Source organism: Lissotriton helveticus, chromosome 11 (assembly GCF_964261635.1).
Source record: "Lissotriton helveticus chromosome 11, aLisHel1.1, whole genome shotgun sequence".
NCBI classification, from domain to species: domain Eukaryota; kingdom Metazoa; phylum Chordata; class Amphibia; order Caudata; family Salamandridae; genus Lissotriton; species Lissotriton helveticus.
The window spans coordinates 929,782,481-929,809,630 of NC_136072.1; the positions used below are offsets into that span (position 1 = coordinate 929,782,481).

The 27,150-nt window shown below is 46.1% G+C and overlaps 1 protein-coding gene across 2 annotated transcripts in view; it reads left to right on the forward strand.

Moving 5' to 3' along the window:
* LOC144792296 (SEC14-like protein 2) overlaps window positions 1-27,150 on the forward strand; it is a 418,489-nt gene that overhangs the window by 94,603 nt on the left and 296,736 nt on the right. For both annotated transcript variants that reach the window (XM_078667243.1, XM_078667244.1), the window contains exons 3-4: window positions 6,783-6,826; window positions 7,865-7,927. In XM_078667243.1, coding sequence (XP_078523369.1) covers window positions 6,783-6,826; window positions 7,865-7,927 — 107 coding nt within the window. The remainder of the gene's footprint in view (window positions 1-6,782; window positions 6,827-7,864; window positions 7,928-27,150) is intronic.

A 27,150-nucleotide genomic window follows, 5' to 3' on the forward strand; every position in this document is an offset into this window, starting at 1 on the left:
CGGGGATTAGTTCCATATCTTAAGCATACAATACATTAAACATCAATTACGGGGGGGGGTAGCGAGGAAACCGCGCAGAATGTATAATTAACGTGTGAAGACTTGGAATGTCATCTTGGGAGACAAGGAGATGTTAAGGGTAAAGTCCTGAGGGGGAGTACATGCATTCCCACGATAAGTATTCCATTGAGACCAAATTCTGCTCCATTTCTTGGGTCTACCCCGTGACAAGTACACCGTCTTTTCTCTGAACATGCACCAGTCCATGTTTTCCTTCCAAGCCGATATTGTGGGCGGTCTGTGGAACCCCATAACTGCACAATGTCCCTTTTCGCAATCATGTTACCTAGGGTCGCCCAACTGATCTGTGCCGTGTTATAATCATTCGGCTCCCATACATTAAGGAGACAGCGTCTAGCCTCTAGTAGGAGTGAAACCCCCGTGACCCGTTCCATGGTGGCATGTATTCGGGACCAAAATGCAGCCACCTCAGGGCATTCCCACAGAATATGGAGGAAGGTACCACTCATACCGCATCCGCGTTTACACAGACCATCCACAGAGTACCCCATCCTTCGTTACATTTCTTAATGTGCATTATCAATGTCCATGGAAGTTGTCACATGCATGGTGATGTATGCTCAGCAATGACGCTTGTGAGCCGAGCACTCGGGCGAACATTGAGTACATGATGATATCCTGCAAATACTTGCCTGATGTGTAAGGTAATCTGTGATTTATTTTTCCTCGCCTAGTAGCCTGAAATTACAACATGTAATGTACAATCTGTGAGATATTGAATAAAAGACAAGTAAAAAAAAAAAAATGCTTCTAGCTTCGACGAGTAGCCAATTCAGGGAAGTCAGGATTGGTGATTGACTAGGCTAGCTGCAGCATGGAGTGTTGCTTTCAGGGGGGTGGGATGTAACCTTGGTATTTAAGTAAGGAATTGACATTTTATAATCTTCAAAAACTAGAGATTAGATCACGTGTTTAAAATCTTTATTGGGTAAGAACTGTTTAATTCCACATAAAAAAAAGAATTTGGAGTTGTGCGCCATTTTTGTTAAGGGGTTTAGGTGGGATTCAAGATAGACATTCTTATTCAGCATGAAGCCCAAGGATTTAGCAAATGTGTTACTGTACTCCCTAGAGCAGGGAAAGCTCCTCAGGGCTACAGTTTCATGGGTGCCGCATACCCTTCCACACAGAAAAATGTTCTCAGTACTGCAGCCCAATGGATACATCACTCACTGATGCTAAAATGTGCTCCATGTGGCCTGCAACATCATGGGTTTCACATTCTTAGCTGCTAAAGTATGATCTTCCAGGTGCTGTAAACTGATTAGCTTCACACTTACTAATGTTAATTTGAGTTGTCTCTAAACTGTAGGATTACATTTCCAAATGGAAAGACTGAGCTGAGCTCTGCCCCTAGTACAAGTCTATGCTCCTTATTTATATATGGCAATTAACCTTAGCTAGGTATTTAAGCCCTAAAGGTTCACATGCCTTCACTAATTGATTCCAAGCAATGTTTCTTCTGTTGCTACAGCATCATTCCTTCACCTCACCTTTCACCCAGGCAATACTCTTTCACAGTCTAGTCTTCAACAAACTGAACAGATTCCTCATGGGTCTGCGCCCTACTCACTACACTACTAAACCCTTGAGACCTTTACCCTCATTAGCCTCCCGAGAAGAGCCCCCGCATACAGCTACTTGACTGGCAACAACCTACAGGATTTGCTGTAGGTTCTCAACATATTTCTCATTCCTTTGATGTACTTGCTTCATGGCTTCTATTTTGCCAAGCGCAATGGGCCAACTACTTCATGTCCAATGTCATCCTTGTACCATCTCCGTATTTCTTTTGATCCTCAACCTCTGCCCTGATGAAGGTCCACGTCCCTTCGAGTGCCCAAAAATGTGAGTACTCTTCAATTCTTGTGACCCATTTCTTCCTAGAGCACCTTCAAAAGCGATCTCAAAATCTACCCCTTCCAACCTAAAATTCATCTTGCCCTTTTCTCCTTACCATAACTTATTCAGATGTTTCTAAGTGCTGTAAATAACGGGTGTTGCCACTTTAAAGGTAGCTGGTTTACTGACCTCCTAAGGATGGAAGGCTGGGTTGGCCTTGCTCTCTGCAGAAAATGGCATATCGTTGATTTGAGCGGTAAACTCAGTCATTATGAACTCTGGTAATGGACCCAGTACAGCATGAGATAATCTCACTGTAGCTGCTCTCACTCTCTACTACTTCACTTGCCATCTCCTCTGCATATCCTGCTTTTTGGGAGCAAGCACTGTGAAAAGACTGTTCAGCTTTATAAACCAATACTAATTGCCAGCCAATATATCAAATATGGGGATGTTTAAGAATAGATAAAGAAATTTAGGAAGGACAACCATTTTGGCAATTGCGATGCGGCCTCCAGAGAAAGCGGCAGTTGGCTCCACAAGGGGATCCTGGATTCAAGCCAATTCACCGCCTGTCCGAAGTTTGACCTCCACAGTTCGTCCAAATCCCTACTTAACCATATGCCCAAGTAGCGCGTGGGGCTGGATGCCCACACAAACGGAAAATCAGGTGGGAATGGAACAGTGGCATTGGTCAAGGGGAATAGAACGGACTTGCTCCAATTCACCTGGATGCCCGAAAGCCCGCCAAAACATATGATTTCCCGGACCAGGGAGCTAAGGTTATCCTGAGGATGGCGGACATATAGGGTAACATCGTCCGCGTACATTGAGATGAGTAGGGAGCGGGACGAGAATCCAATACCTCTGTGAGTATGGTGCTGCTGGAGCCAGGCGGCCAGGGGCTCCATCGCGATGGCAAAAAGCATGGGCGATAACAGGCACCCCTGTCGTGGGCCACGGGCAATACTAATGGGGTCAGAAACCTGACCATTAATGCGGAGACGCGCCGATGGATCGGTATACCGGAGTTTCACCTTACGCAGAAGATGTCGATGAAATCCATAAGCTGTAGGATGTAAAATAAGAAAGGCCACTCCAGCATATCGAACGCCTTAGTGGCGTCGAGAAGGGCAGCCACCGCCGGTAGATTAGGATTATTTGATGCAGGATAGAGAAAATGGTACAAGATTATGTGAGGTTGCCCTACCAGGAATGAAACCAGATTGATCGGGGAGTGCGATGGTGGTCATTAGTAGAAGAAGACGGGAGGCAATCCGTTTAGCAAAGATTTTGTTATGTATGTTTATAAGTGAAAGAGGGCGGTAGGAGTCGCGGCGGTCGGCTGGCTTGTCAGGTTTAAGAAGCAAGGTAATCAACGCCTCACGCAAAGATGGCGGGAATAGGTCAGTGTCAAAAGACTCATTGTACATGGCCACCTGAGCATACCCTGCCAACTTAGAGCGAACAAAGCGATACAAAAGGGGATGATGGACGGAGCGTTTGAGCAAATCAAACACTCACCCCCAGTCAACTGATCCGGGTTTAATCCATCACCGTTCTTTAGCCCACACTGCCACCCCAGTTCAGACATGGCCATATGCAAATCAGTCTGACCCTGTGCCTCAAGGGAACAGTGATGGATTAAACACGGATCAGTTGACTGGGGGTGAGTGTTTGATTTGCTCAACCGCTCCATCCGTCATCCCCTTTTGTATCGCTTTGTTCGCTCTAAGTTGGCAGGGTATGCTCAGAGGTGAGTCCCTAGCTCATTTTGCCACTGGATTCAAGCTAGCCTGGCTGATGACGGGTGAAATGCCAGAAACCAGTCCCAGGATGCTTGTTTCCAGTCCAGGGAAGACATGGCTTTGGCAGTTCGGGCTGGACTGTTCCCACGAGGCACAGGGTCAGACTGATTAGCATATGGCCATGTCTGAACTGGGGTGACGGAGTGAGCTAAAGAATGGTGATGGATTAAACCCGGATCAGTTGACTGGGGGTGAGTGTTTGATTTGCTCAAACGCTCCGTCCATCATCCCCTTTTGTATCAGGTGAAAAACAGGCCGATATACTGTGAGTGCCGCAGCTGGGGGGAATAGCGCTCTGGTGGCTGGCAGGAGGCGATGGATCGCGGACCAGGGCAGGCCCCCTAGCAGGGAGTCGTGGGGGGCCCGCCGCTCTCATCCCGGGCACCAGGCGTCAGAGGCCTACCGACACTGCAAACGCCCTGGCCGCCACGCACCGGACCAGACGGTGCAGCCCCACGGACCCCCAGCCCCGCCAGAGAGAGCCGCCACATGCACGCCACTCACCGGGCCCCAATCTGTGAGGATGCCGCTGTAGCTCTGCCTGCCGCCAGATCGTCGCAGGGCAGGGGTGGAGGAGGCGCAGGCATCCGGCCGCCTCGAGGAGACCCCTCAGCGCGGGCAGTCGGGCAGAGTTCTATGCCCCTAGAAAGCGGTGGAGAGCGGGAGGAAGAGCAACCTGTTTCCCACAGGCCGCCGAGACCGAATCCGTTGCAGGATAGCAGGTATAGTGTAGATATCTGCAGGATTATTCAGGATTACTATGCTTGGCCGGCAGAGCCCACTCAGAGTGCGGCCATCTTGCAGCTGGCCAAGCCACGCCCATTGACCTAATAATTCGTTGATTTCCATTGTGCTCTTTTTGATAAGCTATTGCGATGTAGACCTGAGATGCGAGAGATCAAATCAGATGTGAAACATGCAGAAATTAAAATCGAGAGATCAAATCAGATATGAAACCTGCAGGATTTAAGATATTTTCCCAAGCTAGCAAGGAGAAAATTAAAGATGGAAGAATGATTGTCCAGTAATGTGCATGCATAATTACATAGTGTTATAAAGTGCATTGAGAGTGTCACAATTTGTGGCGTGATTCTTCCTTAACTCTTTGTGGCAAGTAAGTATGCAGACCCATAGCAACCATTTAATGACTCGTGGAAGCACTCTTCTACTGGTTTCCAGGTAGTAAGCTTCCACGCCCTGTAACATAAGTTCTGCATGCTGGCAGGCCCCTGTGATTTGAACCATCTGCCTGGGCAAGAACCGCATTATGGCATCAAGGCATGTATTGCTGGTCACTTGATGTTTATAGGTAGCAAGTGGTATAATTTCTCTATTGGCTTTAAGACCTTGTACTTGTAGCCCCGTCTGTGATTGTCACTCTGTGCTCTGTTGTTGACCCTGTGGTTTTCAGACTAAATGATTGACGGTTATGCCTGTAATGTTAAGACTGCATGTTAGAGAACGCTGTTGTGGCCTCCAGACTTGGTATTGTCAGCCTTAGCATTGATTCCTCAAGATCCTGTGTTGATGGGCGTCTCAAGTGACACCCAGATCGCATGTTAGCAGCTCCTCAATGACTTTATTGTTGTGTATAGGGAGGGGCTTGTTCCCGTTGGCTTCCAGGAAATGTGCTATTTGGACCTTTAGTGACTACTAGTCCAGTAGTTAGAGTTTTGACAGCAAGGCAACTTTCAGAAATGTGGATAGCAAAGCGATACTGAAAATATATTTCAAGGGCTGGTTGTGCCTCTATTGCAACTGGGGAGCGTGCTATATGTTTATTATATCACTTGCATGGCGTCTACTGGCAGCACCCCTTGTTCTTGTACTATATGTTTTGGTGGAATCATGTATAGCTTCCAGGCTATGTGCCGCTAGGTGCTTTTTTGGATTCCAAAGCATATGCTCTATTGTTCTAATTGTACTGGGAGTGCTGCCTTACTTTCAAGATATGCGTTTTCAGCACCTGGTGTCTCCATCAGCATTCTGCATGCTGATGTGTGTTCCTCTGTCCTTTGGTCATGTGAAGACAGGAACTCCTTATTTCTCCACCATAGTATCTTTGCTGATATCCATGGATACTAAATATCTCAGTCTCCCTTTAGAGTCATCAAAGATTGTTATGACTGAGAACTAGTATTCCATGCAAGAAGCCTTTTCTTCTTCCATGCCATGTGCGGGCCTGTACCCCGTGAGATTTCCAAGCTGTATAATGATGCCACTGTCTGTGGCTTTAGAGCTGTGTACTGGTGAGTGCCCCTGTGGCGTCCACGCCATGTACTACTGGTGTGTTCAGTTGCTTCCAGGGTGTATGCTGTTTATCTACCAAGTTTGATTTAATACCTTGTACTGGCAGGACCCGGTTGGGCATAGCATGCAAAAGTTAACTACATTTTCTTGGCGTTAGGGTTATTTCATAAGATAGTTGCAAAAACTAATAAGGGTTGCTTGGTGTTAGGCTACATCGTGGTACTGTTTCTAGCAGTTAGTAAGGGTTGCTTAGTGTTGAATAGTGGTAACTTCAGGGTGTAGTTTCTGGAAGCTAATAAAGATTGTTTTTCTATGTTATTTCCATCAGCGAACACCTGGTAGGTGATGTATTGATGTTACTTGGGGGTACTGCTTTTAGGTGTTAACTTCTATTGGGTGGTGGTGGGTGTTCTTTTGGGTTATAATGTGTAGCAGCTAACACTGTGTGGATGGTGTTGAAAGTTGTTTGGGCAGTTTTCTGTAGCTAACTGTATTTGTATGTTGTTGGGGAGCTGTTACTGCTGTTACGGGCTCAATTAAACACATAATTGTAGGTGATTTGCTCATAAATAGTGCATTCATTCTTCTATGGGTCTATTCACATTAGCCCTGGGCTTGCTGCCTGGCCGAGGTAGCATGAAGCATGGGATTTAATCATGATTGCCGGTTGGCAAAGAGCGAGCGCTGGCTAATAAATTGGAAATTAGGGTAATTGAAGATAGATGCTTTGTTGGCATTGACCAGTGCAAAGTCTAAGAAGCTGCTGTTATCCAGATTGTAATCTCTATTCTTATATTTCAGCTAGAAGTTTCAATCTGCAGAAAGCGGAGGCCATGCTGCGTAAGGTGAGATATTGGAAGATTGGACTTCGGTCCTTGGCAGCAAACAAATCAATAAAACACATCCTTATAAGCTGGGAATTTCAAAGCCACATATAATCCTTTTATCCTGATCTTCATGCTCTCCCTTTGTCTTTAACTCATGCCAACTGTGTGCCAAGCGGGATGAAGAAATGATACCCAATACTACCCTTATCTAAAGAGATTGTGAAATCTGCCCTATTGGGTTTATCTAGAGGCATGCGATGAAAAGGAATGTCCCGGGCTGCCCCAAGTGTGGTACCTCCTCAGATCGGATAAAAGGGGAGGGAGAGAAAGGTTAGCAGTTTTATTGTATTATTTCTCAACCTGTTATCTACATTATCAGATACTACGAAGTTATGAAGTGTGCTATGTGGACCATTATTAGATTGTGTTGGAGCACAGCTGGATTGTGATTCATAAACAAGGTGTTGGAGAGTTCATGGCACCGAGATTAAAGAGGATTCAGACATTGTTGCCTTGAGCATTCTGGCTTATCTGTGTCTTTGGTGCAAGTACTCGAATAGCAGGTGGTGATGCAAGTGAGATGCTGAGGTGCACTGTAAGACTGATGAAGCGATCTCTGTACCAACTGGTAATCGAAGATAATAGTTTGGAACTAAAGTCGACTACGGATGTACCCACTTGACTTTGCAAGGAATGGTACAACATGATGCATTTTTGAGTGACATATACTGTCTAGATCTGTATTGTTGTGAAGGATTGAGATGCCTTTCACCCAGTTTTCATGTTCCAATCACAGTTAGTAGCGAAAGATGGCTCCATGTGTTGAAAAATGGTAAAATGGTCTTGTATCGCTTCATCTAGCCACTTTGTCTGTTTAGGAGTAAGTCAGGACAGGGTTAAAGTGCACTAGAAGAGCTCTCTTGTTCCAGGACAGGAGTACTAGAAGGTGGGGAGGATGCCCCTCACTAATCTCCCTATTACACCCAGATGAGGGAATGAAGCACAGAGCCACAGGGATCTGCATTTATTCTCACTTTGTATTCTCTGCTTCACCAGCACGTCGAGTTCCGGAAGCATATGGATGCTGATAACATTGTGACAAATTGGAACCCTCCAGAGGTGAGCATGCATGCACTTTTTTCCGACATATCCCCTTAAGCTCCATCCATTCTTCTTTTATGTATCTCACAAGTCTCTCATCTTTGCAATGTTTTCCCATCTTTGTTGTCAGACTATGGTATTTCCAATATTTGTTTCTTTCCCTCTGCTTATCCTCTTGCTCTTTCCTATCTATGTAACATTACTCACCCTCCTTTTCATAGACGTATTTTGGCCAAACTATTAAGGCGTAGAGAAGCCACTGTGATCACCACTTTGATGGCATAAAAGGTTTGACCCACCATCTAATTTTTTACCCCTGGTCAACTTCTTGGTTGAGGGTACATAACAGGCAAGGAGTGGAACCTACAGAAACTGACAAGGGCACTTTCTGTTCCTGCCTCTCACTTCTCATGGCCTCGGAGATGAGAGTTAGTAAGGATAGACTTGGGGCTAACAAATGGCATATATAGTTCTCCTCTCTCTGCCGCTCCCTCAGTCATCGCTGAGACTCTGCCTTGTGAAATTCATATCTTTGATTGAGAGACCATTGCGTTTTATAACCTTTATAGAATAGGAAGGTGTTTCTTTCTCGCAATCTTGTCATGGCTATTATGCTAATTTCGTCATTTGCAGGGGGTAGCAAAATAATTAATGTTGCAGTATGCTGGTGTTTACTCAAGGGTAAATACTATAAAGATCACTTTTACTGTGGTCCTCCAATGGGAAGCAATACAATTTTCACACAGCAAACATCATAAAAGTTTAAAATATACTCATGCATTGCACATACATTTCTTAAGAAATTCTGTTATTTCCTTTCTAATCATATTGGTAATTGCATATTACCACCGTCTTTTAATTAGAAAGAACAATACCATCTAGAATTCAATTTGTGCCGTTTAATCAATAATACATATGCAAGAACAGTTCAACCTTTTCCAAAGGTGAGCCCTGAAACCACTCTGCCTAGGGACTTAGGTGAACATCACCGATGAGCCCCAATAAAGCCAAAATGTATTCAGGGCTTCTCGTGTTCCTATGTAGAGTGGACATGGGCTATCCATTTTACCTAGCCTTCTCCTTTTGGAGTGGCCCGTGGACTGATATTCTTATGTATGCTTACTTTCTGTATTACAGTAATGCAGCTAAAAACAATGGAATGGGATGCTGGCTAGAGGAATTGCCAGTTGTCAAGAATTTTTCGTTCATACACCTCTAATAATCCCTTTTTTGTTGTGACAGTAAAAGGGACAAGGTTTGATCTTGATAGTTTCTGTCACTACAAGGGGAGGGTGGGTACATTACCATTACGTGATAGGTGATTTAAATTGAAGATTCCTCAATCAATTATGAACATGCCTTTGAGACTCACACTGTTTGCTAAAGCAGTGGTGAAATCAAGTGGTTCTTTGAAGGATGTGTCTCTACCTCCCACTTTTAAAAGGACATTTTGTTGTCAGTTCAGAAAGACTGATCTTGGACTTGGCCTCATGAAGCCATTCAGATGGACCAATGTTCACAATGCTGGGTGTTGAGCAACAATACTCAGTGCCTCCTCCACGGTTGGTAGCCCTATTTTAGGTGCAACAACTTAGTTATCTGAGTGGATACTACTTTCTCTACCAAGGCTCAGCAGCACCATCAAATTTGGTTAATCTATGTTTCTTGGTCTTTTTCACTCTCCTATTCTTTCTCCCCATTTGTCCATAGCATGCATGCCTCATGCCTCTTCCTGTGTTTAGCCCTCCCTGAAAGAATAGACCAACTACTGTATCAATCCACTGGTTTAATTCTAGCCTCTGTTTTAGGGACTAATGTTTTGTGCCCACAGCCCCTTCCTCATCGCTGCTTGTTTCCTCAGCAGATGGGGGTGTAAGCAAAGGAGAGGTGTCTCCAGTGGCATGAGAAGGCTCTCTGTTCACACAGCTGCTCCTCCTGCCTATAGGTTGAGATCTTTGCTAGAATCAAACTCTTTGGTTTACTGCATGGTTTGTGTTCCTCATAAAAAGTAACACCCCCCTGCCTCCCCCACCACCCCCTGAACTACCATCTGCAATTACGACTGGAACACAAATTTTACAAGTTTCAGATAAGTTTAGACCCCTTGAATCAGTGCAGGTGAGACTCAGTTTCATGTGATGTTGCAAGTCTGTGTATAACGGTCTTCTGCCTATAGTGTGCCTTGCCAGCGCCGTGGATCTGTTTTACTTGACAGTGTCTGTCTTCTGCTGGACCCCGAGTGACGATTCATGTTTGTGCACATGAAGATTACTTTCTTAGACTCCTTGACGTTCTATTTAAAAAAACACCAAAAATGAGCACGGCTTTCAGTATATCCGCTTTACATGTAATTAATTGTGTTTACTTGACAAACACTTTAAAAAGGAAAATAAATGCCGGCGTGATTGTTACTGTTTTCTTATTGGCTCAGTGGAAGCAAACAGTTTACATTTCCCAGTGTGCATTGGTTGTCCTTCAAAGTTTGGGGCTTGACTGGCTCTCCATGGTAAGTAAGGTGGCCACCCTGCTACAGAAGTAAGCACTTTTGTTAATGAGAGAACACAGATGCGTGTTCTTTTGTATAACAAGTGTAACTGCAGAAAATAATGTTTGGCCTTTACGTGGAGCTGTAAATCCGCTTTCTATGACTCATAATGATCTGTGTCGTTTGATTTATGGGTCCAGTACTGCACAGTAGCGAGTGTACTTGGGCAGTCTATTATACGGAAACTAGCCCCCTCCCCAATCCTCACCTCTGGATTGACCCCCACCGTCTCAAGCTGCTTACATTTCTGTTAATGGTCCAGCCCTGTATTGCTCTGAATGCCAAATGAATGTGTATTGTATATATTTGTATGTGTTTGTGAGTACACAACTTTCCATATGTGTTATGCGGTGCTGTCCTCGCTGGGTGTGTGTGTGTGTGCGCATGCGTGTGTGCGTGCGTGTGGTACATGCCCTACTCAGGCGAGAATGATGACAGGGCAGCTCCTCCTTGAGAGCGGAGGAGCGTTGCCCCGCGCTGCAGGTAAACACCATTAAGTAAAACGGCATGCCAATGCTATTTACTCATAAACTCAGTTTGCGGGGGAGAATCCTTCGATTATAGGATTAAAGCTGCCCCTGCAGTGCGCATGTCCGATTTGCTACAGACAGCCCAAAATGCATAGTGTGCACCCTGCAATCCCATTGCTGTGCAATAGCTGGGGGATTACTGGCACAGGCCCCCAACCTCAAAATGAGCGCTGGGTCAACCTGCTCCTACTAAACCTGGAGCTGCTCTCATGGTGAGAGCCGCTCCATTATTGGTTGTTGGCGTTCCCCTGAGCAGGAAGGAAGTCCTACCTTATCCTGCTCGAGGATGCTGATACGGAGAGAGAAGTGCCGCTCCCAGGGGAGAAGTAAATATGGTTACTTTGGCGCTGTCGCGCTCACCTTATTTTATAGTCGTAGAAGCCACTGGATGAGGATCGTTTCAGTTGAATTTGAAGCAGTTGCCTGTGGGTAGTCCTATCCAGCCCTTTCTGTCTGTGTTTATTTTTAACTTACTTAAATGTTCTTTTGTTTGGCTATAAAGTGGATGTTCAGTACTGCCTGTACATGCTAAGCATTGCCAAGTTTTTTTATTCAACCTTGGCTTGAAATGTGTGCAAATGTATTGGTCATTTCGATTGAAGACGTGTTGTCTATAATGGTAGTACATTACCATACCATGCGTACTCCACGTTGCCCCACTCCACTCTACTCTGCACCACTCCACCCCAGTGCACTCTTATCTGCACAACTCCAATTCTCTCTACTGTACACCCCTCAACTCCAATCTCTGCCAATGCACTCTACCCACACTACTCTGCTATGCACCACTGCATTCTTCGCAACTTCACTGTACACCACTCCATTCTATGCCACCCTACTCTGCAACACTGCACTGTGCCACTGCACTCTACGCCAATGAACTTTACTCTGCACCACTCCACTGCACACCAGTGCACTCTATGCCAGTCCCCTTTATGCCACTCTAATCTACTCTGCACCATTGCACTCTGCTCTGAAACGATTTACTCTAAGCAGCTGCACTCAACACCACTGCACTCAGCATCACTCCACTCTACACCACTGCACTCTACAACACTTTACTCAAAACCAATGCACTTTACGCCCAAGTACCATGCACTCTATGCCACTATACTCTATGCCATTGTACTGTCACCGCACAATATGCTACCCTATTTTACCCTGCATCACTGTTCTTATCCAGTATTAGGGGTGTCTTTCATAGATTCACATGCCTGAATCATTCCCCGTCGTCGAGACGGGAGCCTCCGGTACATAGAAAAGTAATGTCCTATAGACATACATAGAGAAAAATAGGCCTAAGGGCCTCACCTTAGTAGCCTATCCTTGTCCTTATGTAAAAAGGACCAAACTCTTAGAGCCAGCCAATCAGCTATCACCTCCCTCTAGAACCTTCCTGCCAGGAGCCTCAGTCTCTCAGATTTTCTACCGCACGTTGTGCTAGGGAGTCTCCAACCTGAGTTCTCCTCAGGATCTCTTCAAAACCAACTTCTTCACTTTTAAAAGTGAGTTATTTCTCCAAACATCTTGGACAGGATTACTTCACACCTCTTATCATTGGAGTAAGTGATTTATTTCTTCAAAATTTCTGGCATGTCTGAATCCCAGAAGAAAGCCCTTTTCAGGGCGTGCTCTTCATGTGGGAAGAAAAGGCTACATGTGGAAGACAAGCATGTTCTATGCTTATATTGCCTTTATCCTGACCACATACCTAAAGACTGTAAGATATGTAGGTCTTTCCCTAACAAGACCTTGAGGGACAGAGAAGGTCGCCTGCTCATCTGGCTGGACAGGCTTAAAAACAAGGAGGATGTGGTTTCCTCAGAGGGAAGCTTTTCAATGACCTCAGAAGTCTCCCTGAAGAGGCCAAGGGTGGGGTCCCCTGGCCCCTCAGACACTCCTCCTATGAAGGTACAAAAGAAATCTTCAGAGGCAAGATCGACAAAATCTTCAGTGTCTGAAAAGGACTCTCAGGCTTTTAAGAAGCCTACGCAGTCGTCCAGTAAGCTTGCGACATCCTCGATGCAAAAAAGAATTGTGGCACCAGTTTCCGTCTCCACAACGACGACGACTGTGTCGACGACGACAGCGTCATCGGTTTTCTCATCGACGACGACCACTCCTTCATCGTCGTCAGCTGGTAAACCTATTCTATCGACCATTCTGTTGAAGCCGTCGTCGACGTCCAAGACATCGTCGACGACGAAGATTGCCCCGTCGACGCCCACATCGTCGATGAAGAATCCACCGTCGACGGGAGAGTTGACGACGAAGGCGTCGACGACGAAGGCGCCAACGACGAAGACGTCGACGATGAAGGAATCGTCGACGAGGGAATCGTCGACGAAGGAATCGTCGACGAGCGCAGCGTCGACGAGCACATCGTCGACGAAGGCATCGTCGACGAAGAAAGTATCGTCTACGGAAGCACCGTCGTCGCAGGTTAGGCCGTCGACGAGGGTACCGTCGACGGGGGAATCGTCGTCGGAATTAGTCATTCCTGAGCCGTGGAAGAAATCCAGGCTGATAGAAACGTCGTCTTGGATCCTACCACCGTCGACGACACCAGGGACGACGGCAGGGGCTCCTGCAAAAGGTCATGTGTCTGTTAAACTGACCAGAAAACAGATTACACCAGAAACAACGTCACCAAGTAAGGTACAAAGTCACTTACCCACGGAGATTCTCCAGAGTGAAGAATCTGAAGAAGAACCCCTGGAGCACGCTACTTCTATTTCAGACCTTAACGTGAAATGTCAGAGCACAGACGAAGAACAGGATGAGGTGATCTACCAGGAGCACTCTTTCCGAGCTCAGGTCCGTACAGAGGTCACGCCGATGGTATGCCTTCCTGTTTCCATTGTGAATGACCTTGAATACCTTATCCAGGACTACAAACAGCGTTTCCCGGAAACACCGGCAAATGAGACGGGGGGCCCGACGCCTGAGACAAATACACCAGCGACAGCCCCAAGACAGTCACGGCCAGCTCCTCAGGTCCGCCATGAGAAAGCGCCACCTCAGGTGATAGAATCATCAGATGAGGAGGCTGAGGAAATGGAAGAGGGGGAAGTCCAGGAGGATCAGTCAGATCACGAAGTTGACGAAGAGTATGTGGCATCTTCCCCAGCTTCACCCCAACCGCGCCAGGCAGATTCACCGCCAGTGGACATTGGCGGTTTCCATAAAATAGTGGAAAGAGCAGCGAAGCGGTTTCATATGGAGATGGAATCAACTGAGACCGAGTGCTTCTTATATGACTTTAAGGAGCAAACAAAAAAGGTAACAAAGTCTATCCCAATCATAGACTTTCTCTGGGACCAGGGAAAGAAACTGATGATCACACCGGCCTCTGTACCTGCGGTGGTTCCACGCCTGGATAAAAAATATAAGGCTCCAACCACAGCAGCAGCTTGCCTTAATGGGCACCCGAAACCAGATTCGGTTGTAACCCAGGCGGCCCAAAAGAATTCTCGCAATCCTTCCTCTCCTCTGTCAGCCCCACCGGACAAGAAAGGTAGGAAGCTGGACACAATAGGTAAAAGGTTTACTACAACATCGGCCATGACCATCAAGGTGGCCAACTCCATAGCCCTGTTGGGGCGTTATAACCGCCAGCTTTGGGAAGATATAGTCCCATATATAGCGGAACTGCCAGATACGGTTCAGGAGGAGGTCAAGGCACTGCTTACGGAGGGTCAAACCTCGGCAGCTGAGATCATTGATTGTGCCATAGATGCAGCCATGACGGGCTTTCGTCAACTAGCTGGGGCAGCAGTCCTGCGCCGTCAGTGATGGCTTAAGGCAACATCATTCAGACAAGAGGTGCAGACGAAAGTGCTGGACATGCCCTTCGACGGCAAACACCTTTTCGGGGAAAAAATTGACGAAGCGCTCCAAACAATCAAAAAAGACACTGATACTGCTAGAGCACTTGGTACTTTGCAGGCAAGGAACCAGTCCTTTCGAGGTAACAAATACAGGGGCCAGTCCTCCTACAGGGGATCCTATCAAAATAGGTCCTCGTATTCCTATCAAAATAAATCCCAGTACCCACAGAAGCAGCAGCAAGGTCGTCAGACTTCTTATGGGAGATCAAACTTCAAGGGCAAAACCCAGAGGAGGGGCACTGGCGGACGCCAGTGACCAATTACTCCAGCCAGTCCAGCAACTATATCCCTCATTAAAGATTGGAGGAAAATTGTCCCATTTCCTAAACAATTGGCATCTCATCACCACAGATCGGTGGGTACTCCAGTTAATAAGATTCGGCCATTCCCTGGAATTTACCACCATCCCACCTGCAACACCTCCACGCAGGCTTCCGCACAAACATCTACGACTGCTTCTCCAGGAAATATCTGCGATGCTGAAGAAAGGAGCGATCGAGAGAGTTCCATCGTCTCAAAGAGGAAGGGGATTCTATTCCCGCTTCTTTCTTATATGCAAGAAGGAGAAAAAGTGGAGGCCCATACTAGACCTCAGGGCTTTCAACTCTTTCCTGAAGAGTCAGTCGTTCAGGATGGTGACGATCCAAGAAATACTAGGCATACTGGAAAGAGGAGATTTTATGACATCTTTGGATCTCCAGGATGCCTACTACCACATCCCGATGCTCAAGGGGCACAGAAAATTCCTAAGGTTCGAGGTGGCGGGACACCACTACCAATTCAAGGTCCTACCGTTTGGCCTCAAATCCGCTCCGCGGATTTTCACCAAGTGCCTTTCACCGGTGGCAGCTTTTCTGCGCCAAATGGGTCACCAGGTCTTCCCCCTACCTTGACGACTGGCTGGTAAAAGCACCTTCAGCTGCAGGCGCGACCGAATCCTCCAACGCCTGCACCAATCTCTTTCAGCAGCTAGGATTGACTCTCAACCACGAGAAATCCTGCATGACCCCAACAAGGACCATCACCTTCCTTGGGGCGATCTTGAACACAGAATGCGCAAGAGCATTTCCTTCAGAGGAAAGGAAAAACAAGATAATATCCCTGGCCACGGCTGTGGCATCAAGGAAGTCACTAAGAGTTTGAACTTACAAATCACTCCTAGGAATGATGTCTTCTTGTATACTTCTCATCCCGCACTGCAGACTCAGGATGCGCCCATTGCAAGAAGCCCTCACAAACCAATGGACACAGAGTACAGGTTCTTTCGAAGACATAGTGAAGATAACACCACAAATGTCCAAGAGCCTGGAATGGTGGAAAACTCACAAGAATCTGTCTATTGGACTGCCATTCCTCCTTCCAGCAGCGCCTCTGGTAATCACCACGGATGCATCCCTGGAAGGCTGGGGAGCTGTTCTCCAGGACCTCCAAATAAGCGGCAAATGGTCAAATCAGGAGAAGCAACTCCATATAAATCTTCTAGAACTGAGGGCTGTGTATCTGGCACTGCAAGCCTTTCTACCACGCATCCAGAACTCCCAGGTGCTCGTCAGGACGGACAACACCACGACGATGCACTATCTCAACAAGCAGGGAGGAACGCGTTTGCTCACTCTTTCACGCGAATCGCAAAAGGTCTGGAACTGGCTTGTACTCCATGGGATCACGCTCAAGGCGGACTATGTCCCGGGCAAGGACAACACCATTGCGGACGCCCTCAGCAGACAGAAATCCCTCTCCCACGAATGGGAACTCGACGAGAATACGCTGGATCACATATTCTCAGAATGGGGAGTCCCAGGAATAGCAAACACAACAGTGATGGACAGAATGTGGATCAATGTCACACATTCACCCCAGTCCAAAGATCTGGGCCCAAATCCATTGTTTTTCCACTCCACACCACCCTGGGTTAGACAATGGCGATATGCAAATCTGCGCTGACCCTGTGCCCCATGGGAACAGTCCAGTCCGAACTACAAAAGCCATGTCCTTCCCTGAACGGAATCAAGCATCCGAGGACCGGCCCGGTTTCGAGGTAACACCTCTCATCAGCCCGGCTAGCTTGACTCCAGTGGTGTGGAGTGCCTGGGACTCACGTCTGAGCATCCCCAGTACACTTAGAGCGGTAATTTCAAACACAACAGTGATGGACAGAATGTGGATCAATGTCACACATTCACCCCAGTCCAAAGATCTGGGCCCAAATCCATCGTTTTTCCACTCCACACCACCCTGGGTTAGGAATAGACCTGTTTGCCACCAAGGAGAACGCCAAATGCCCAAACTACGCAAGCTGGCGTCCCCAACCAAGGTCACTCGGGAATGCGCTTTCCATCGGTTGGTTCAGCGTATTTGCGTACGCTTTTCCACCATTTCCGATGATTCCCAGGGTTCTCAGGAAGATGAAGGCGGAGCCTTGTACCCTGATCCTAATTGCCCCGTTCTGGCCGAGGCAGCACTGGTTCTCGGATCTTCATCGCCTCTCCATCAGGACACCGATTCGTCTGAAGCAGCACCCGAACCTGCTGACAATGTCCAATGGGCAGGTGCAACACCCGAACCTGCAATCGCTCAAGTTATCGGCATGGCTCCTGAGCACAGAGAGTTCTGTCATCTAAACATCCCGCAGGATTGCAGGGAGGTGCTGGCAAAAGCGAGAGCAGACAGTACCAACAGGACGTACTCGCTAAAATGGAAACGATTCTGCATATGGTGTTCAGAGAAAGGCCTGAGACCACTCCATATCACACCCGAACAGATATTGCCATATCTACTGCACTTGGCACAATCAGGATTGGCGCACACATCTATAAAAGTGCATTTGGCAGCCATTTCACGATTCACCAGGACTTACAAGGGACCTTCTCTTAGGTCCAATAGGCTCATCAGAGAGTTCCTAAAGGGACTATATAGATCCTTCCCAAGACCTAGAAGGATTCCACCGACATGGCACCTCAATTTAGTCCTCACCCAGCTCATGAAGCACCCTTTTGAGCCCATTCATCGAGCATCCATCAAGTACATCTCATGGAAGACGGCTTTGCTGCTCGCTCTAACATCTGCCAGGAGAGTCAGCGAGCTACAGGCTCTATCCATTCAGGAACCCTTCATGCAGTTCAAGCAGGATAGGGTGGTGCTGAGGACAAATCCCAAGTTCATACCGAAAGTACCCTCAGACTTTCACCTTAATGAACCGGTGGTTCTACGTTCCTTCTTTGCAAACCCTACCACCGCAGCAGAAAGAACGCTACACTCCTTGGACCTCAAAAGGTGTATAAAATTTTACATGGACAAGACGAAGAGTTTCCGTAAGTCATCACAACTATTTGTGGCTTACAGTAGGCCAAGGATGGGTATGCCTCTAACGAAACAGAGCATCTCCAGATGGATATCCTCAGCGATAACATTCTGCCATGACAGGGCCGGACGGCCTTTGGGTGCTCATGTTCAAGCGCATTCCACCAGAGCAATGTCCACGTCAGCAGCGCTGTTCGCTGGAGTGCCGATTTTGGACATATGTAGAGCGGCGACGTGGAAGTCACCGCACACATTCTCCAGACACTACTGCCTGGATGCTGAGCTAATGCAGGATGCAGCAGTGGGCCAGGCGGTGCTTCGACATCTATTCCAGTGAGGTGAGCCTTCCAACATCCCGCCATCCTGGTATGCACATTTCTTACTGTTTTGATATATTGATGTATGCTAATGTTTCAAAGTTACAGGATAATGGATGTATTATCTAAAATGTATTTATAGCATGATTACATCGGAAATGTGCATCATATATTGCTGACTACTCTGATTCAGGCATGTGAATCTATGAAAGACACCCCTAATACTGGATAAGAAACGCGTTACTTACCTGTAACAGCAGTTATCCAGTATTGGTGTCTTTCATAGATTCACATGCAACCCTCCCGCCTCCCCTGGAAGGACTCACGTTCTCTCTAACTATATTACGCCTACCTAGCTTGGTGCGTACGAAAATCTGAGAGACTGAGGCTCCTGGCAGGAAGGTTTTAGAGGGAGGTGATAGCTGATTGGTTGGCTCTAAGAGTTTGGTCCTTTTTACATAAGGACAAGGATAGGCTACTAAGGTGAGGCCCTTAGGCCTATTTTTCTCTATGTATGTCTATAGGACATTACTTTTCTATGTACCGGAGGCTCCCGTCTCGACGACGGGGAATGATTCAGGCATGTGAATCTATGAAAGACACCAATACTGGATAACTGCTGTTACAGGTAAGTAACGCGTTTCTTTTTGCCACTCTGTGCCACTGCACTCTACACCAATGCACTCCACGCCACTCTACTATACACTACTTCACTCTACAACACTGCACGTTCTGACACTCTACTTTATGTCCCTCTACTCTGCCACTGCACCCTATGTTAATGAACTCTACCCCACTGTATTCTGCATCGCTCCACTCGATGCCGCTGCACTCTACGCCAATCCACTCTAAGCTACTCTAATCTACTCTGTCCCACTGCACTCTACGTCATTTCACTGTGTTCTGAAACAATGTACTCCATGCCACTGCAGTCCACTCCACTCTGTGCCACTCCACTCTGCGCTACTCCACTCTACGCCAGTCAACACACGCCACTATACGCTACTCTACGCCACTCTATTCTACACCACTGCCTTCTACGACACTTCCCTTTTGCTGCACTTCACTCTCAGTCACTCATCTTCTAAGGTCACCATTCACCTGGGTTCAGTTTGCACTACATTCACACTTCCGCCAACCCTGGCTCTTTTTATGCTCCGAATTCTGAAAACAAGCACTGGCAAAGCCAACAGGTGTCACCTATTGGCTTTGTCAGTCCTTTTTGAAAAAAAAATTGCCATGTTGTACAGCAACGTGGCGGATGTGCAGCATGGCCGAAAGTAAAAAAAAATCAAGCATTGCCAAAGTTAACGTTTCTTGTCAATGTAAGAGCTATTGGCTTTGTCATTGTCTGTTACCGATGCTGTACAGCAGCAGCACGGTTGCTGATCAACATGGCTGAAAGTTAGGGGAAAATGCGCTATGATACTGCTATACAACATAGCTAAAAGACATCGACAGCAACAAAGCCAGTAGCTCTTGCATTACTGCAACCTATTTGCTTTGCCAATGCTCGTTTCAGTTTACCATCAGTTATTGCTTATGTTTCACCCATCCACATTCCTTAACCTCACTCCCTCTCATGTTGAGTTTACTTCTTTCTAAATGGTGCGGGTGAGGGGTGGGGGGTCACTGTGTTCCAACTCCAATGAAAATGTATGTACAGGTCATGCATGTTTCTCCAACTCGAAGTGTTAAAATCGTTCCTTCAAATTGTGAAATAAATTCTGCACTTGCACTAAACCATTAATGAAGTGCAACACAACTTAAGGGGTGCAGCAGAGGCACATAGACCCAACTTGGGTTTTATTGTATTCCTCGTGGAAAACTGCTGAATGCTTTTTTCCAGCTAATTTGAAAAATCAATTTGCATATCGGTTGACCATCTTTCTATAAAGTCCGCTTGTTGATTAGAGTTCCCTTTCTTCTTTCGTCTGTTTGGTTTTTATTAGGTATATACTTTATTATTTACAAACTCCTTTTATATTTTGTTATATGGCACAGTGCTCTCCAAAGCTTTTGCCCTATGGAAAATATCGACCTTCAGATTGACAAAGACATCTACATCAATCAAGATCTTCAGCTTTTCTGAACCTGTTCCTTGAAACCACATAAGGCTGACACTGAGGTATTCACAATGCTTCATATGCGATAATTATCGCATATTAGTTTTTGAGAAATAATTCTCACATTCTGGCTGGGTTGAGCTGCCGAAATGTAAGAAACGGTGCAATCTTTATAGCACCTGGTAATTACTGGGTGCAGTAAACATTGCGGGAAACATCCTTTACAACGCAACTTTTACCACGCAGTGCTATTACAGCGCAGGTTTTACAACGAAAACCATTACAACGCATTGCGCTGGGGGGCGCTCTAGGATAGGGAATAGATTTAATTTACTATCCAACACCTTCCCTAGTGTCCACGGGGACTGGAGTTGGAATAGTAAATTAAACTATTCACTATCCAGCACCCCTAAGCGCTATGCGTTGTAATGGTTTGCGTTGTAATACTTGCGTTGTAAAAGCATGCGTTGTTAAAGTATGCATTGTTATGTCATACATCTAACATTGCAAAGCAGGATATCCCACACTACTTATATATTCAATTTTTTGAACGTGCCTGGAATCACTGACTGCCTGAGTCACCCCTTTGGAAAATTCCCAGAAGGATGTCCCATTGACATAAAATTGTGGGAGATGCCTAAAGCAGCAGCGCTTTGTACACTACAGGATATGAAAGAGAAACAATAAGGAGTCATACCTAGTGCCGCAGGACTCCATTGGATAAATAGAAATATGACATAAAATATCTCGCTGTAAAACTTGACAGGAGACTTATGGTTATAACATCATCTCCCATTGGCCCACTATATACTATGTCCTATATTGAGTGGTCCTGAAGAAGGTGGATCGATCACATTTTTTACCCATCAAAACGTGCATTGACTGTCTTATGAGAGATCCTAGCCCTCCACAACAACAGAAATTTCTCGTTGCAATTTGTGGTGTATGTGAGAGTGGCTGGGATTGGAATGAGTAGTATATATGAGAGAATGTGTTTTCTGTGAATAAATGAGTGAGTGCTTTGTGATATGGGGTGAAAACAGTCACATGCTAATATTTAGCTAAAATGTACATTGTAAAAAGCTTTAAAAAAAAAATTATTAAAAAAATGTTTCGTAAAAATGTAGTTTGCTATATAAGAAATCAAAGAATACATGGTTAAAATAATCAAAAACAATATAGTGGATATGTAAACAGTAAAACATGTTATCCAGTATTGGGGTATCTTTCATAGATTCACATGCCTGAATCATTCCCCGTCGTCAAGGCGGGAGTCCCACCTTGACGACGGGGAATGATTCAGGCATGTGAATCTATGAAAGATACCAATACTGGATAACTGAAGTTGCAGGTAAGTAACTTGTTTTCTTAGTATGCATTATTTATGATAAAAACAATAAAAAATATACTACGATACCAAATATAAATATTTTTTTTTCCACTCAGTCCACTGTGTACTTAGAGCTGTTGTAGAAGATGTATACTTCGTGTGGGATATCTTGCTCTGTCTTGTCTTTTCCTTTCCCCCTTTTCCCCGACCTAAAATAAAAAAAAGTAGGGGATACGTCTTTATTATTTGATGCAATAAACATTACACCAGTAGGAATTACGATCTCTGCTTAAACAGTATTTGCGCAGGCATAGCAATTTTAGGGTCACTGGAAAACAAGCTTGCAGAAGGAAACTTCTCGTATTGATGTGTAGAATACAAAGTGCAGAGCTTTTCTAACAAATCCCAATATCATGTAATAAGGATTTTCTAAAAAATAATGTTTCATATTTCAGTATTTGGCATATGCAGCCCACTCAACTTTAACTTCAGATCACCCAAATTTCTAAAAACCCATGGTAGCCAAATATTTCAGTAACTTGGAATTCCCGTTTCCTATAGGTTCAACTTGAAACCTCTAGTGAAATGGGCTGGATTGTTCTGGTCTGGCGGCCTGAATCAGTGAATATTGGGTACGCTGCGTTGTTGGAGCAGGGTTCAGATGACATTTGTCGGTTCCGACAGTCGACGAAACACTGAATGTTACTTTGTTCTTTGTAGTGAGGGCTGTACCAGTTCAGATCTGTCGTACAATCGATCAATGAATGTTGTGGTGTAAGCACTGCTCTGTCAAGGTCAGCTCTATTTATTCTGACAACCTTTGAATCAGTAAATGACGAAATTTATATGTGTATGCTTTGCTGTCTGTGCTATGCCAATGTGAGACCTCTCTAAAGGTGTATGTAGAACTCTGTGCTTTGTAGGGGATGAGATTGTAAATGTTGGAAGGAGTAATTTGTTTTTTCATTTTAAGAACGTCAAGAGCCGAAACGTCTGTCAGTATTAGACTGGGTTCAAATGTTAGTGGTACAAAGTTTATATTGATTTTTTTCGGTGTGTCAACAGTTTCAAAAGAGCTTTCAACTCCGATTTGATCTGAGAATTTAAGCAAGTCGGATTGTCAAATATGACCTGAAGAGAAGAGTTCGAGGTTTGAAGGCAAGACGGAAAAGCATTGTCACTGGAGGAGTGACATGGGAACTATTTTGTTTCAGCTGCCTTTCGTCTGCTGGCCTCTAACCCTCTGATGGATCCAGTACAGCATTTCCTTCTCACACCAGTTTTAACCTATCGCGCACTCTGGCGATTCATCAGGGCAACAGTTCTGAGACATGGAAACCTGTCCACTAGGCGGAATGTGAGCAAAAGACCAGCCTGAATTATTTTTTTGCTTTTGAATAGGATTTAGATTTTTGCCTCCGAGAACAGAAAATTCATATCTAGTTTCTGGACCACGAGGAATGAGGTACAGTTGCTGCAAATGTGTGATGAAGAACCTGGAATAAATATCTATGCCTTACATTATTTAATTTATCATTGGTAAGCCTAGCAAACATTTCATGCCTTCACTAGGGTCCTACAACTGGTTCCTGAGGTATGATTACTTTCAAAGCCATACCCATTATTCCCAAGGGAGTATTTGCAAATACACCTGATTGCATGCCCGCCCAGTTCAAGTAGCACTGTACTGGCTATGCTTGTTTTGCGCGTCAGTCCCTACTCTGGTCACAAAAACAGTCACCCTTGGTTTCTAGGTTGGTCTGCACTAAATCACATATTTCATTTTCTTAGATACTAGGTTAAATCTAATGTCTCTATTAAGATGTAGCTGCACGAACCGTTCTGCAATTCTCTTGAAAAAAACCAAAATGTAAATGTCCAGTATTTGTAAAGGGCAAACAATTACCTGAGGTGTCAAGGCGCTGGGGGCCGTCGGGAAAATTAAGCGAGCTATTGCCCAGAGCCACATGGTGCAGGGCTGATCTGCTGCCGGCGACCTAACCGTGAGCCCCCCGGTTCCTGAGTCAGCCGCCCTGGCCGCTGCGCCACACCTCTTCCTAAGTTCTTCATGCAAACTGGCCATATAGATAAAATATGTTCTAGTATCTCTATATAAATTTGATCGCCCGCCGTGTTGCCCTTTTTTCTTGTTTTGGTGTAGTGAAACTAGATTATTGCCTGGTAAATGTAGCACTTCATAAACAAATACATAAATACATTTTCACTACGTCTATTGTGACAGTTTGGTCATTTCACAGTAGCCCAGAAGACTTTACCTCTGGGAATAGCAGACTTAGTGATGGAACTGGGGATGACCAACCAAAGGGAATAGGAGACTTAGGGCCAGATGTAGGTAGTGAATTAGCGATCGCAAACACCGAAATTCGCAGAATTTCCACGTGTGCGATCGCCAAAACCCCATGCGTAATAAAGAGGCAGAAACACCGAATCGCAAAATAAAGAATCGCTAAAACCAATGGAATGAACCTAGCGATTCCTTATTTAGTAAATATGCCACACCGACTCACTATTTAGCAAATCACTAAATAAGGAATCGCTAATTAAGGTCGCAGAACAATGTACCTAAAATCGCTAATACCGATTCCATTAAAAATCGCTAAATAAGAGTCGCAAATTAACACTAACTCAAAGAAGGTGGTAACCAGGTGCACAGCATATAAACAGCCCCAGAATGCATCAGCGTGAACACAATGGCGGCCCTCTATGTCATTGCAAGGCGGATACGGATATAAGCTGCAGCTCAAAGGAACTGGAGACGACAGGAACACCTATACAGACTGCGCATCTCACAATTCCAACTCACAGAGGCAGAAATCCATGAGAGGTACAGGCTTCACCCAACCACCATCCTGGATCGGATACGTGACCTGCACCCACTCCTGGAGCACCAGACACCAAGGGCGCACGCAATACCTCCACATGTGCAGGTCCTCTGTTGCCTGCACCTACTAGCATCCGGCAGTTACCAGGGGGTAATAGCTGTGGCTGGTGGTGTCTCATAGAGTTGCCTGTCGCGCTTTTTCAACAAATTCCTGGATGCCATGATGCAAAGGATGCACCACTATATCCGGTTCCTCAGCTCACAGGCGGAACTGCTCAAGACAAACATGGACTTTTATCAGAAGGCCCAGTTCCCAAATGTAATAGGGTGCATTGACGGGACACACATACCAATCTGCCCCCCCCCCCCCAATTGCTACTGAGTACATCTACTGTAACCGCAAATCAACACATTCAATCAACGTACAGGTCATATGTGATGTGTCTCACATCATTACCAACATTGTTGCGATATTTCCAGGTAGCAAGCATGATTCCTACATCTTCAGGAACAGTGGGATCTATACCCGTCTAGCTGAGGGTGAATTTGGAGAAGGATACTTGCTAGGTAAATAAATGTGATACACTCTGATGTCTACCCTTGATGTATCTATTGCTGACTACGAATAATCTTTCTTCCTTTAACACCTAGGTAATAGCGCATATGCGGTGCGAGCATTCATCCTGACTCCATACCTCAACCCATCTACCCCAAGTGAAAGGCAATTCAATGTTGCACATAAATCGACGTGGAATGTGGTGGAGCGTAAATTCGGTCTCCTCAAAAGCAGGATCCGTTGCCTCCACAAAAGTGGAGTTGCACAGCAGTACTGCCATCTGAAAATAATAGCAACATGTGCCATGCTGCATAACCTGGCTACAAGGAAAGGAACACCTGTGGAACTCACTGAATCAGAGGATGAGGGTGAGGATTGTCCACAGCCACAGCGCAGCAGGTGTAGCAGCAGCAGCACCAGATAGGAGACACAGACAGGCTGAGATCACACACAACTATTTCTGAGTAAGTAATGAGACAAAGCGAGTAACTGCAATAGCGTAACTGTGTTTAATTGACCTTAAGTCAGGCAATAGGACAGCACACCGCCACACCATGATGGCCTCACAGTGCCTCAACAACCCGAACATGGCATAGATACTCCCCATGCAATGTTCACAATCCGATCATTATGTCAAATGGGTTACTTCACCCATCTACCAATGTCAGGGGATGCCTGGTTTTATTCTCTGCGCCCCCATGCAGCACTGCTGTGTTCACTAGACACACGGTCCTCCCTAGCGGTCTGTCCTGCGGCTGGCCAGTGCCTTCCACTGCGCCTCCTGGACTCCTGTAATGGGGGAGTGATACTGCTGCGGCTTGTTGCCTCCTCACTTTCACCCCCATCCCCCGATCCTGTGGAAGCGATGTGTTTGGTCTGAAGCACCTCTAGGGCACTTGTGACTGTGACCAATCCCTTGTGACGTCACAGCTGCACTTGGCCATCTCCAGCTGCATGGCCACCGAGCACCTGCTGAGGGCATGGGTGGCATTGCATAGCCGGTTCACTGCCTTTGTGTACCCATCCAATCTCTGTCTGTCCCTGCGCCTTGCCCCTCATTCTCTTTCCATCTTGCTGCATAACAGCCTAACAGCCTCTGACGTGTCCCGCATGCCCTCAGCCACGGTGTTGTTGAGGCAGTATATGGCCTCCTTCATGTCGCGCATGTGTTTGTATTTGGCCACCATCTGGTGTTGCATTGCCCTCATTGTTTTGCCTGGCAGGCGCTGCACTTTTAGCATCTTCCCCTCCAGACCTGCAAAGACACTGGACTCCTCTACCTCAGGACTGTGTGCCCCCGGTCGGCGTCTTCAGGCACCTGTGTTCCCAAACTCCATGGGGGACTGTGTTCCTGCTGTGTGTCCATCCTCATCCTGCAGGGTATGTTGGGCGCCCATGCTCTCCTCCTCTGAGCCCTCCATCTCCTGGAGGCTAGCCACCGTATGCCTCCTGGCTCTCGGTGGTGGTGGTGTTAGTGATGGTGGTGTGATCTCAGCAGGTGACAGGACATCCTCCTCCAGTGTGTTGGGCTCCCTGGGTGCCTCTTCTTTATCCGCTCCTGCAGCCTGGCGCGATGGCTCGCCTTTGGATACAGAATGTCCATTTACTCCCTTGTCTAGCAGCATTTGCCTTACAATATATTTAATGACTACCAATCTTACTGTCTGTCCCCCGCTTGCTTATCTACTGATGTGTGTGACATGCATTTGGGTTCAGTGGACTGACGGCTAGGCTATTAGTTGCTTGGGACTACATCTCCCCTGATGCATTGCTGATTATTGGCAAAGCATGGACTGGACTTGGATTCTTGCATTGTAATTGGGGTTTGAGGTTAGAGGGGGGTACAGCATGCTGTGCATACATCT